Genomic DNA, 14,379 nt, shown 5'->3' with positions numbered 1-14,379 from the left:
ACATTTAACACAGGTATAATACACCTGTAATAATAATATACAGTACATAATATATTCTTGCGAAAGTGGCTCAGTGTCAGTACTTTGGCAGAGGTCTCCGAAGGTGTAGTAGCACTGCTCTGAGAAGGTGATCTTGTTGACGGTGTGTCTCAGGTAGCCATGTTTCAGCAGACTGCTGGCATACTTCCTAGCATCTCTCCTGTCCTTGAAGCCCTCCACCCTCGAGTAGAGCCAGTCCACCACGTCAGCACCTGGCACAGCAACAACACACTGGTCAAGAAGACTGTAGTCTGCACTACAACAGCAAACAGATTTCATTACGCACACCTGTCCCCTACTCCGACTGATTAGTACTTGCATAAATGTGCCCTTTGTTTCCCCCATTGGGCTGTCGATGATTGTTCCCATGTCCGTTGGCCGTGTGAGTACCTAAGCGTTGGTGCAGCTGTTATGCTGCGTGCTTTATAGATTGTGTATTACGGGTATCGTTCCGTGTCGTTCATCAAGGTTTACCCTCTCTCTTTTGTTTGGGTACAGCCCAGTGTTTTGTATACGTGTTTGTTTTGGGTGTATTAAGAACCCCTATTGTGTATTTCTGCAACATCCTTTATACCAGCGTGACAATATGATTCTATTGTACTATAATATTGATAGCACTAACCACACAACATCTACTTACATTGATTGATGTGATGTCGCCAATATCAAGAAAAGGTATTGCACAGACGTCACAGTTTCACTAACAGTAAGGGTAGTATTTGCTGGTTTAATGCTTATTTACAGGCCCAATCCAATAGTACAAAAAATGTATTAGGTGAACAATAGGTAAGTAAAGAATTAAAACAACAGTAAAAAGACAGTGAAAAATAACAGTAGCGAGGCTATAAAAGTAGCGAGGCTACATACAGACACCGGTTAGTCAGGCTGATTGAGGTAGTATGGACATGAAGATATGGTTAAAGTGACTATGCATATATGACAAACAGAGAGTAGCGTAAAAGAGGGGTTTGCAGGTGGTGGGACACAATTCAGGTAGCCCAGTTAGCCAATATGCGGGAGCACTGATTGGTCGGCCCAATTGAGGTAGTATGTACATGAATGTATAGTTAAAGTGACTATGCATATATGATAAACAGGGGTTGGGGGGTGGCACACAATGCAAATAGTCCGGGTAGCCATTTGATTACCTGTTCAGGAGTCTTATGGCTTGGGGGGTAAAAGCTGTTGAGAAGCCTTTTTGTCCTAGACTTGGCACTCCAGTACCGCTTGCCATGCTGTAGTAGAGAGAACAGTCTATGACTGGGTTGGCTGGGGACTTTGACAATTTTTAGGGCCTTCCTCTGACACTGCCTGGTGTAGAGGTCCTGGATGGCAGGCAGCTTAGCCCCAGTGATGTACTGGGCCGTACGCACTACCCTCTGTAGTGCCTTGCGGTCGGAGGGCGAGCAATTGCCGTACCAGGCAGTGACGCAACCAGTCAGGATGCTCTCGATGGTGCAGCTGTAGAACCTTTTGAGAATCTCAGGAACCAATGCCAAATCTTTTTAGTTTCCTGAGGGGGAATAGGCTTTGTCTTGCCTTCTTCACGACTGTCTTGGTGTGTTTGGACCATTCGTGTTTGTTGTTGATGTGGACACCAAGGAACTTGAAGCTCTCAACCTGCTCCACTACAGCCCCGTCGATGAGAATCGGGGCGTGCTCGGTCCTCCTTTTCCTGTAGTCCACAATCATCTCCTTAATCTTGGTTACGTTGAGGGATAGGTTGTTATTCTGGCACCACCCGGCCAGGTCTCTGACCTCCTCCCGATAGGCTGTCTCGTCATTGTCGGTGATCAGGCCTACCACTGTTGTGTCATCTGCAAACTTAATGATGGTGTTGGAGTCGTACCTGACCATGCAGAAGTGGATGAACAGGGAGTACAGGAGGGGACTGAGCATGCACCCCTGGGGAGCTCCAGTGTTGAGGATCAGCATGGCAGATGTGTTGTTACCTACCCTCACCACCTGGGGGCGGCCAGTCAGGAAGTCCAGGATCCAGTTGCAGAGGGAGGTGATTAGTTCCAGGATCCTTAGCTTAGTGATGAGCTTTGAAGGTACTATGATGTTGAACGCTAAGCTGTCGTCAATGAATAGCATTCTCACATAAGTGTTCCTTTTGTCCAGGTGGGAAAGGGCAATGTGGAGTGCAATAGAGATTGCTTCATCTGTGGATCTGTTTGGGCCGTATGCAAATTGGAGCGGGTCTAGAGTTTCTGGGATAATGGTGTTGATGTGAGCCATTACCAGCCTTTCAAAGCACTTTTTGTTATTTCTGTGATCATTAAATAAATATGGACACATACCACGCTGCACCTTGGTCCTCTCCTTCCAACAGCCGTTACAGAATCACCCACCAAGAAAGGACCAAGCAGCGTGGTAACTAGGAGCAGACGGTTCTGGACTCCTGGACTTGGGAGGAGATATTGGACGGCAAGGGACCCTGGGCACAGGCTGGGGAATATCGCAGAGCTGGAGGCAGCGAAAGCTGAGTTGCGGCGGTATGAGGCAAGGCAGCGCAACAGGCACGAGAGGCAGCCCCCAATTTCTTTTTGGGGGGGGCACACGGGGAGTGTGGCAGAGTCAGGTTGGAGACCTGAGCCAACTCCCTGTGCATACCGTGGCGGGCGTCGTACTGGTCAGGCACCGTGTTATGAGGTCAAGCGCACGGTGTCTCCAGTACGCGTTCTTAGCCCGGTGCGCTACATCCCAACCTGTGCCTGCACTCTGGAAGGTCCCGGGCTAAAGTGGTCATCCAGCCTGGAGGAGTGGTGTCAAGGCTGCGCACCAGAGCTCCAGTGCTCCCCCACAGTGCTCCTGTAGGTTTCCCCAGCCTGGTGGGTCCTGTGGCAGCCCCACGCACCAGGCTGTCTCTCCGTCTCCTCCCTCTAGGTTCTCCCACCTGTCCGGCGCTTCCAGAGTCTCCCCCCTATCCGGAGCTGCCAGAGCCGCCCGTCTGTCAGGAGCTGCCAGAGCCGCCCGTCTGTCAGGAGCTGCCAGAGCCACCCGTCTGTCAGGAGCTGCCAGAGCCGCCCGTCTGTCAGGAGCTGCCAGAGCCGCCCGTCTGTCAGGAGCTGCTAGAGCCGCCCGTCAGTCAGGAGCTGCCAGAGCCGCCCGTCAGTCAGGAGCTGCCAGAGCCGCCCTTCACTCCTGCGCTGCCAGAGTTGCCCTTCACTCCGGCGCTGCCGAAGTCTCCTGCCTGTCCAGCGCTGCCGGAGTCTCCCGTCTATTCGGGGCCCACTGCAAGGGTCCCCAGTCCAAGTCGGCGGCGAGGGTCGCCGCTCCGAAAGCGTCACTTAAGTGGGCCAAGACTATGGTGGAGTGGGGTCCATGTCCCGCGCCAGAGCCGCCACCGCAGACAGACCCTCCCCTATGGGTTTAGTGCGGCCGGAGTCCGCACCTTTGGGGGGGTACTGTCATGTCCTGACCTTAGTTCCTTTTTTATGTCTCTATTTTAGTTTGGTCAGGGCGTGAGTTGGGGTGGGCATTCTATGTTTTGTGATCTATGTTTTATATCTCTATGTGTTTGGCCTGGTATGGTTCCCAATCAGAGGCAGCTGGCAATCGTTGTCTCTGAATGAGAACCATACTTAGGTAGCCTGTTTTCCTTTTGAGTGGTGGGTGATTGTTTTCTGTTGTGTGTCTGCACCAGCCAGAACTGTTTTGGTCGTTCTCTTTGTTATTTCTGTGTTCATTAAATAAATATGGACATATACCACGCTCCACCTTGGTCCTCTCATTCCAACAGCCGTTACAGGCAGGTTGCCTTTGTGTTCTTGGGCACAGGGACTATGGTGGTCTGCTTGAAACATGTTGGTGTTACAGACTCAATCAGGGACATGTTGAAAATGTCAGTGAAGACACTTGCCAGTTGGTCAGCACATGCGCGGAGCACATGTCCTAGTAATCCGTCTGGCCCCGCAGCCTTGTGTATGTTGACCTGTTTAAAGGTCTTACTCACATCAACTACGGAGAGCGTGATCACACAGTCGTCCAGAACAGCTGATGCTCTCATGCATGCCTAAGTGTTGCTGGCCTCGAAGTGAGCATAGAAGTGATTTAGCTCGTCTGGTAGGCTCGTGTCACTGGGCAGCTCGCAGCTGTGCTTCCCTTTGTGGCCTGTAATAGTTTGCAAGCCCTGTCACAAAAAAACGAGCGTTGGAGCCGGTGTAGTATGATTCAATCTTAGCCCTGTATTGACGCTTTGCCTGTTTGATGGTTCGTCACAGGGCATAGCAGGATTTCTTGTAAGCTTCCGGGTTAGAGTCCCGCACCTTGAAAGCAGCAGCTCTAACCTTTAGCTCAGTGCGAATGTTGCCATGGCTTCTGGTTGGGGTATGTACGTACGTCACTGTGGGGACGACGTCCTCGATGTACTTATTGATAAAGCCATGTGGTGTACTCCTCAATGTCATCGGAAGAATCCCGGAACATGTTCCAGTCTGTGATAGCAAAACAGTCAAGTAGTTTAGCATCTGCTTCATCTGACCACTTTTTTATAGACCGAGTCACTGGTGCTTCCTGCTTTAATTTTTGCTTATAAGCAGGGATCAGGAGGATAGAGTTGTGGTCAGATTTACAAAATGGAGGGCGAGGGAGAGCTCTGTACGCGTCTCTGTGTGTGGAGTACAGTTGATCTAGATTTTTTTCCCTCTGGTTGCACATTTAACATGTTGATAGAAATTTGGTAGAACTGATTTAAGTTTCCCTGCATTAAAGTCTCCGGCCACTAGGAGCGCCGCCTCTGGGTGAGTGGTTTCCTGTTTTCTTATTTCCTTATACAGCTGATTGAGTGCAGTCTTAGTGCCAGCATCTGTATGTGGTGGTAAATAAACAGCCACGAAAAGTATAGCTGAAAACTCTCTAGGCAAGTAGTGTGGGCTGCAATTTATCCCAATATACTCTACTTCAGGCGTGCAAAATCTAGAGACTTCCTTAGATTTCGTGCACCAGCTGTTGTTTACAAATATGCACAGACTGCCCCCCACTCGTCTTACCTGAGTGTGCTGTTCTATCTTGCCGGTGCAGCGTGTATCCCGCTAGCTGAATATCCATGTCGTCATTCAGCCACAATTCCGTGAAACATAGGATATTACAGTTTTTGATGTCCCGTTGGTAGGATATTCGTGATCGCTCCTCGTCAAATGTATTGTCCAATGATTGCACGTTGGCGAGTAGTATTAACGGCAGCTTTCCCACTCGCCTTCTCCGGGTCCTCACGAGGCATCCGGCTCTTTGTCCTCTGTTTCTGCATCGCTTCCTCTTGCAAATAACGGGGATGTCGGCCCTGTCGGGTGTTTGGAGAATGTCTTGTGTGTCCTGCTTGTTGTAGAAAAAAATCTTAGTCTAATCCGAGGTGAGTGATCGCTGTCCTGATGTCCAGAAACTCTTTTTTTTGCCGTAAGATACGGTTGCAGAAACATTATGTACAAAATAAGTTACAAATAACGTGAAAACCCCCACATATTATAATTCCTTGGGCGCCTGAAAAACTGCTGCCATTTCTTCCGGCGCTATTTTACTGAAAAAAAAAATCTTATTAATAATACAGTATTATTAGTAGTCAGCGTGCCCTCCCTCTCACCGATGACAGCGTTGGTGATGGTGATCTTCAACCACATCCTGTCCCGGATCTCCAGACCAGAGTCAGGTAGCTGCATCACCTTGACGATGGTTGCCATGTCCGTCTTACTCGCAGATAGAGGCAAGTCGTCAAATTCTGAAGGGGAGAGGAGGTTGAGACACAGCACAATCACAGACAGTGACTGACAACATGTTCAGTATGTGGCCTTTCTAGGACTGTGAGAGTGCAGCTATGTCTAGTGATTGCAGTAGTTTGTGTGTGTGACTGTAGTGATAGTGTGGTCATACCGTAGTGTGGGTAGGGTCCGGTCAGGGCCGTTGTGTGGGAGATCCAGGCAGCAGGGTCGATGGGCCTCACTGGCTCAGCTGGACACACACACACACACAATCTCCATCATCTACTGTAAGTTTGCTAGTTTGTGCTCAAACTTCTGCTATAAGTTACAAGCACATCCAATTTGTTTTTAAAAAGCGAGTTTCCAGCAGAGTTTGAGAGCCCTGTTTGTAAGTGGTAATAACCTGTTGTTGGTGGCACATCGGTAAGTGTCTTACCCCGGGGGATGGTGAAGTAGCTTCGCGGAGACGGGTCCCAACACTTGGCCACAGTAAGACTAATAGGACTGGAGAACACATGGGGAGACAGTCAGTTACAAAACCTTCGACTCACTTCCATAGCTCCTGTGCAGTTAAAAGCACAAGAGGAAACGCTAGGAAAAAATAAGTCACGTTTGGTTGAACTAGAAGGATTATGGGGAGAAATATTAGTCTGTATTATACAACAGTCAACAATGCAGAAGCTGCTTGAAATTCAAACCCACTGTTTATCCAATCTAACCAGTCAGCCATATCGCTGATATGCTAATACAACCCTAATGTACTCCAGTCTTACCATCGCTCATCTTTTAAATCCCGTATTTACCCAATAGCCATGTCCTTTGTCTGTCTGTCCTGACCTCTGATCATCTTCACATGCAACAGTTTAACATCCCTTGAAATGTTTTCTGGGTTATCGCTAACAATCCTGCACTGTAACACAGTCCTGTTCATACCCTGTTTTGGAGACGATCTCTCTCAGGATCCTCACGGCGTCATCGTTGCTCATGTTCTCAAAGTTCACATCGTTCACCTGAGGATCACAACGAGACAGTTAACGTCCACTTTCACGGATCACCTCTACAAGTTCATCTCCAGGCACTGTTGTAAGGCGTTCAGACGCACATAAAAGCTAATAAATCCTACGCAGCGTTATGCTGTGTGTATGGGTTGAAAAGAGACATGCTGATCGACAATACATGTTGTTAAAGAGACATGCTGGATCGACAATAACTAGCGATCAGCCACTGTGTGTACAAGAGGAGGCGTGGAACAACAGGAAGGAAAAGGAGAGGCAACATGTAGGATAGAGGGCTACGGGAAGGAAGGTGACGAGGACCATTAGAGTTGTTTGTAAACAGGTCAGAGTTTCAATAGGTCATAGTTTCAATAGGTCATAGTTTCAATAGGTCATAGTTCCAATAGGTCATAGTTTCAATAGGTCATAGTTCCAATAGGTCATAGTTCCAATAGGTCAGAGTTTCAATAGGTCATAGTTTCAATAGGTCATAGTTCCAATAGGTCATAGTTCCAATAGGTCAGAGTTTCAATAGGTCATAGTTTCAATAGGTCATAGTTTCAATAGGTCATAGGTTCCAGTTTCCCCTTTACCTTATTGTTAGAACTCATTAACATAAACATTGTTTGAAACACAGTATCCGATCATCACTGGCAATGTTATAATAATCACAAAGCAATTTGCTCACTGGACATTTGTGCACATTTGCTTTCCCTCAACGGACCATACAAATAGAACCAAGAAAATAACTCATAAAGAACACAAAATATACTTTAAGCTTATAATACTTCCTAGAAAATGAACCTACGGCTCATTTGTAGTAGTGGTAGTGTCGTATACCTGTAGGAGCATATCTCCAGGTTCTATCCTGCCGTCTGCAGCCACAGCTCCTCCCTTCATGATGGAGCCGATGTAGATCCCGCCGTCCCCCCGGTCGTTACTCTGCCCCACAATACTGATACCCAGGAAGTTATACTTCTCTGTAAGAGAGAGGGGGAGAGAGGAGGTCAGTTAAAAGTCTCATGTACAGTGCCTTCGGAAAGTATACAGACCCCTTGACCTTTTCAACATTTTGTTCGGTTAAAGCCTTGTTCTAAAATGGATTCAATTGTTTTTTCCCCCTCATCAATCTACACACAATACCCCATAATGACAAACCAAATACAGGATTTTTTAAATTGTTAATCATTTATTACAAATATCACATTTACATAAGTATTCAGACCTTTTACTTACTAATTTCTTGAAGCACCTTTGGCAGCAATTACAGCCTCAAGTCTTCTTGGGTATGACGCTACAAGCTTGACACACCTGTATTTGGGAAGTTTCTCCCATTCTTCTCTGCAGATCCTCTCAAGCTCTGGCAGATTGGATGGGGAGCGTCGTTGCACAGCTATTTTCAGGTCTCTTCAGAGATGTTCGATTAGGTTCAAGTCTGGGCTCTGTCTGGGCCACTCAATGACATTCAGAGACTGGTCCCGAAGCCACTCCTGCATTGTCTTGGCTGTGTGCTTAGGGTTGTTGTCCTGTTGGAAGGTGAACCTTCGCCCCAGTCTGAGGTCCTGAGTGCTCTGGAGCAGGTTTTCATCAAGGATCTCTTGGTACTTTGCTCCGTTCATCTTTGCCTCAATTCTGACTAGTATCCCAGTCCCTGCCACCGAAAAATATCCCCACACCCTGATGCTGCCACCACCATGCTTCACCGTAGGGATGGTTCCAGGTTTTCTCCAGACGTGACGCAAAGTTCAATCTTTGTTTCATCAAACCAGAGAATCTTGTTTCTCATGGTCTGAGAGTCTTTAGGTGGCTTTTGGCAAACTCCAAGTGGAGTTTCAACTGTCATGTGCCTTTTACTGAGCAGTGGGTTCCGTCTAGCCACTCTACCATTAAGACCTGATTGGTGGAGTGCTGCAGAGATGGTTGTTCTCCCATCTCCACAGAGGAACTCTAGAGCTCTGTCAGACTGACCATTGGGTTAGTGGTACCTCCCTGCCAAGGCCATTCTCCCCCGATTGATCAGTTTGGCCGGGCGACCAGCTCTAGGATGAGTCTTGGTGGTTCCAAACTTCTTCCACTTAAGAATGATGGAGGCCACTGTGTTCTTGGGGACCTTCAATGCTGCAGACAGTTTATGGTACACATCCACAGATCTGTGCCTCGACACAATTCTGTCTCAGAGCTCTACGGACAATTCCTTCAACCTCATGGCTTGGATTTTTGCTCTGACATGCACTTTCAACTTTGGGACCTTATATAGACAGGGGTGTGCCTTTCCAAATCCTCTCAAATCAATTGAATTTACCACAAGTGGACTCCAATCAAGTTGTAGAAACATCTCAAGGATGATCAATGGAAACAGGATGCACTGGAGCTCAATTTCGAGTCTCATAGCAAAGGGTCTGAATACTTACGTAAATATGGTATTTCTGTTTTTTTTCTAAAAACCTGTTTTCGCTTTGTCATTATGGGGTATTGTGTGTAGATTTCTGAGGATTTGTATTTATTTAATCCATTTTAGAATAAGGCTGTAACGTAACAAAATGTGGAAAAAGTAAAGGGGTCTGAATACTTTCCCAAGGCACTGTAGTTTAAAGACTTTATGGGGTTTAAAGACCGAGCACACTGATGATGTTTGTATAAAAAAATAGTTGTGTACAAAGAAAGGCATAAATGAAAGAAAATGAGAGGAAAAGGGGAAGTCCTTACCCATGTTGAGTGTGACAGTGATGATGTTGAGGCTCATAGTGGAATCTGTGATGCTGCTGAAGGACGAAGACTGGAAAAGAGAGAGGGAGAAACTTAGTGTGTCAGACACATACTCACATAACCGTTCGTGTTCCCAGTCTCACTCACACACACGTATGTGCAACAGTCCAGTGTTTAAGGGGAGCTCACCCGGTCTATTTTGGCCACTTTGTGCCTCCGTCGGCGGCGTTTGTGTCTGCGCATTAGCTGAGAAGACGAGCTCTGCTCTGTGGAGCTGCTGAGTCTGAGACACAATACAATGTCATCTTTAATGGTCCATTATACAGAGACAATGGAAATGTGGTGCCTTTTTCTGTCACAGTACCCAGCCCCCACGACTGGGGAACAGCACAGGGTCAGCCCCACCACACAACATACACGACTGGGGAACAGCACAGGGTCAGCCCCACCACACAACATACACGACTGGGGAACAGCACAGGGTCAGCCCCACCACTCAACATACACGACTGGGGAACAGCAGAGGGTCAGCCCCACCACACAACATACACGACTGGGGAACAGCACAGGGTCAGCCCCACCACACAACATACACGACTGGGGAACAGCACAGGGTCAGCCCCACCACTCAACATACACGACTGGGGAACAGCACAGGGTCAGCCCCACCACACAACATACACGGCTGGGGAACAGCACAGGGTCAGCCCCACCACTCAACATACACGGCTGGGGAACAGCACAGGGTCAGCCCCACCACTCAACATACACGGCTGGGGAACAGCACAGGGTCAGCCCCACCACTCAACATACACGGCTGGGGAACAGCACAGGGTCAGCCCCACCACACAACATACACGACTGGGGAACAGCAGAGGGTCAGCCCCACCACACAACATACACGGCTGGGGAACAGCAGAGGGTCAGCCCCACCACACAACATACACGACTGGGGAACAGCAGAGGGTCAGCCCCACCACACAACATACACGGCTGGGGAACAGCAGAGGGTCAGCCCCACCACACAACATACACGGCTGGGGAACAGCACAGGGTCAGCCCCACCACACAACATACACGACTGGGGAACAGCACAGGGTCAGCCCCACCACACAACATACACGGCTGGGGAACAGCACAGGGTCAGCCCCACCACACAACATACACGGCTGGGGAACAGCACAGGGTCAGCCCCACCACACAACATACACGACTGGGGAACAGCACAGGGTCAGCCCCACCACACAACATTCACGACTGGGGAACAGCACAGGGTCAGCCCCACCACACAACATTCACGACTGGGGAACAGCACAGGGTCAGCCCCACCACACAACATACACGACTGGGGAACAGCACAGGGTCAGCCCCACCACACAACATACACGGCTGGGGAACAGCAGAGGGTCAGCCCCACCACACAACATTCACGACTGGGGAACAGCACAGGGTCAGCCCCACCACACAACATACACGACTGGGGAACAGCACAGGGTCAGCCCCACCACTCAACATACACGGCTGGGGAACAGCACAGGGTCAGCCCCACCACACAACATACACGACTGGGGAACAGCAGAGGGTCAGCCCCACCACACAACATACACGGCTGGGGAACAGCAGAGGGTCAGCCCCACCACACAACATTCACGACTGGGGAACAGCACAGGGTCAGCCGCAGGGCAGCTCCCCTGGAGCAGGGAAAGCGTTTTTTTGTTGTTGATTTCAGTAAAGAACCACTGATGAAAAGAGGGAAATTAGAGAAAGGACAGAGAGAGGGAGAGAGAGAAAGACCATCTACCGGCTGGCGTCCTCATCCTCCTCACTGTCGACGAAGGAGCTGGACTCCAGTTCACTGCTCATCACTGAGGCGCTGTCGTAGCCCATGGCAGAGTCCCTTGCTGTGCGCTCCGACTTAGAGTGGCCATTGATACGAGGGACTGGGGAGGAGAGAACCACACAACAACAACCACAGGTAAGATATCAACACTTTGATACAAGTTCAGATCATGACATAATACTGTGGAGGACAACTCAGAGCTGAAAGAGTTAGAGAGATGATATGAAAAACGATGAGAGAAACATTTCCCAACGTTATAGGAAAACCACCAAGAGGAGATTTTAGTATTAAGGACAGGATCAGGACATCTAATGGGAAATCAAGAAAAAGATTTAGAAGAGGTGAAAGGCCAGTGTGGAAAGCACCAGAGAAAGAGAAAGAGGTGAGAGATTACCAACCAGTGCACTTGGCTTCTGAAAAAGCTTGAAATGTCATCAAGCCAAGAGGATAACAGAAACAAATTGAGGCTGCAGGTAGATTAGCCGTTAACAGTGTCGGGCCAGTAACTGAAATGTCTTTGGTTCCAATCCCTGAGACGACTACGTAAAAAGTCTGTGGATGTGCCCTTGAGCAAGACACAACCCTAACTGCTCCCTTAAGTCACTCTGGATAAGTGTCTGCTAAAATGTATTTAAACTGGGCCAAGGAGGCCTTTTACTACGGGTTCACTATTACACAGAGGATTCACTAGTAAACAGAGGATTCACTAGTAAACAGAGGATTCACTAGTAAACAGAGGATTCACTAGTAAACAGAGGATTCACTAGTACACAGAGGATTCACTGGTACACAGATGATTCACTGGTACACAGATGATTCACTAGTACACAGAGGATTCACTGGTACACAGAGGATTCACTAGTACACAGAGGATTCACTAGTACACAGAGGATTCACTAGTACACATAGGATTCACTGGTACACAGAGGATTCATTGGTATACAGAGGATTCACTAGTACACAGAGGATTCGCTGGTACACAGATGATTCACTAGTACACAGAGGATTCACTAGTACACAGAGGATTCACTGGTACACAGAGGATTCACTAGTACACAGAGGATTCACTAGTACACAGAGGATTCACTAGTACACAGAGGATTCACTGGTACACAGAGGATTCATTGGTATACAGAGTATTCACTAGTACACAGAGGATTCACTAGTACACAGAGGATTCACTAGTACACAGAGGATTCACTAGTACACAGAGGATTCACTAGTACACAGAGGATTCACTAGTACACAGAGGATTCACTAGTACACAGAGGATTCACTAGTATACAGAGTATTCACTAATACACAGAGGATTCGCAATACACAGAGGATTCGCAATCACAGAGGGAATTTCTGTTACAAACATGGCAAAGTACCTGTATGGCAGTTTTATGGCTAACACATTTTCACTTAACAGAATGAACATGATCATTTTTAATTGTCCAGTCAGTGTATCGTGACATGATTATGATACCATTATGATAGGCTTCAATTCATGTTTTATTCATGTTCTAATAAGAGACAGTGGTCAACCAAAACAATAACATATGTGTCCCAAATTCACAACACTTCTCCCCCACACCCATACGTACAGTGGCAGAGGCGAGGTCCTGTCTCAGCAGGGTGACAGCGGATTGGCTGGAAGGTTCTGGCAAAGCGCAGAGGGCGTGACTGACCCTGCGTTCTCCGCGAGCGACCAAAACATTCCAATAGTGTGGTGGTGCCCATTACTGACTGACCCCAAAGGGTGCGAACACATACTCTCTGACTCTCAAAAGAGCTGTACAATCCTCCTCCTCCTCCCAGGATACACACACACACAACTAAACCGACACAACACACACAACTAAACAGACACAACACGCACAACTAAACAGACACAACACACACACACACACACAACTAAACAGACACAACACACACAACTAAACAGCAGTTTTGTCTCAGGTGCAAAACTCAGACTGCCTGGTGTCTGTGTAGTGGTCTGTCCCTGTGCTTCTCTCTCTCGACCCCTTTGAGAGGGATCAGGATCTCTGCCCAATGACAGGCTGCTGGCAGACTCCAGTCCTCAACTACAACAAAGGCGGTGAAAAAAGAGCAAAAGAAAAGAGTAAACGTGGAGAATGGTACTGTGAGTTGAGGAGAGATAACACAATCACTCAATAGAATATGTTGTCAGCTTTTCTCAGGTATACCTTGACTTATTCTAATTCTGCAAATGTCTGACTCTTACAGTCCTGGGTATTGTGGTAGGCCTACACATGATTTACCCGCTACAATACTCGACAAACAATAATAAAAAAGATATATAAAAAAAACAAACCTATTCTGTTTTGGGATACTGTGCTGTGCAGTATAACACCTTTCGTGTCAAAGCTGACTTTTATCCTCCATTAGTCAGATTGGATTTGGAGATTCCAATTTCATTATTCTTTTTGAGCCATGAAGTAATTATATGTCGGCTCAAACTAAGGTATTAGCCTACGGTATTATAAGGTGATTAAGTAGGCTATAATTGATAAGTAATAAAGAATTATGACTGGAGAAAACGAATACATTAGGTTCTCCAAAAAATACATGTCCTTATTGCATGAATAAATGTGGCAACCTCTTCAATCGAAGATCGAGTCCACAGCAGGAAGAAAATGCTTCCTTAAGCATAAACAGTAGCCCGTCTATATTTTCTTCTGCAGCTGAAAGACAATTAATAGTTCCTTCCACGTTCAGCCATATATAGTAGAATGCATTACTTTACTAGTATTGCAAACATATAAAATTGCCTAGATAGCCTTTCAATTTATTGCTGAATAGGTGAGACTCACAATAACCTGCATTAACCTAAAATAAAAACGAATGCTATTATTTAATTACATCACATGTACCTATAATTTAACAGCTAGTGGACTACAAACGACCCTACACAGCGATTCCATAAGTAAATTAGATTGCTTTACCTCAAACACGGGAGAGTCAGATGAGAGAGACAGTGCTCTCTTGCGACGCACTGAGAAACTGAAGAAATTGGTAGAGCACAACATTTTTACCCAGCACTCCCATCCCATGGCGCGCGACTATAGAATGTTTGATAATCCCTCTTTGACCTATC

General features: G+C 47.3%; 1 protein-coding gene across 3 annotated transcripts in view; it reads right to left on the bottom strand.

The window, feature by feature from the left end:
- dvl1a (dishevelled segment polarity protein 1a) overlaps window positions 1-14,379 on the bottom strand; it is a 47,643-nt gene that overhangs the window by 6,440 nt on the left and 26,824 nt on the right. For 2 of the 3 annotated variants that reach the window (XM_024415858.2, XM_024415860.2), the window contains exons 5-13: window positions 11,238-11,376; window positions 9,626-9,719; window positions 9,437-9,506; window positions 7,571-7,710; window positions 6,669-6,745; window positions 6,139-6,239; window positions 5,908-5,985; window positions 5,621-5,755; window positions 84-251 (exon numbers count right to left, since the gene is read on the bottom strand). In XM_024415858.2, coding sequence (XP_024271626.2) covers window positions 84-251; window positions 5,621-5,755; window positions 5,908-5,985; window positions 6,139-6,239; window positions 6,669-6,745; window positions 7,571-7,710; window positions 9,437-9,506; window positions 9,626-9,719; window positions 11,238-11,376 — 1,002 coding nt within the window. The remainder of the gene's footprint in view (window positions 1-83; window positions 252-5,620; window positions 5,756-5,907; window positions 5,986-6,138; window positions 6,240-6,668; window positions 6,746-7,570; window positions 7,711-9,436; window positions 9,507-9,625; window positions 9,720-11,237; window positions 11,377-14,379) is intronic. The other variant, XM_024415859.2, reaches the window with a different exon arrangement.

Source organism: Oncorhynchus tshawytscha, linkage group LG22 (genome assembly GCF_018296145.1).
Source record: "Oncorhynchus tshawytscha isolate Ot180627B linkage group LG22, Otsh_v2.0, whole genome shotgun sequence".
In the NCBI taxonomy this organism is placed as follows: Eukaryota; Metazoa; Chordata; class Actinopteri; order Salmoniformes; family Salmonidae; genus Oncorhynchus; species Oncorhynchus tshawytscha.
The sequence above is the reverse complement of the archived record's forward strand: the minus strand, read 5'-3'. Positions and strand labels throughout refer to the sequence as shown.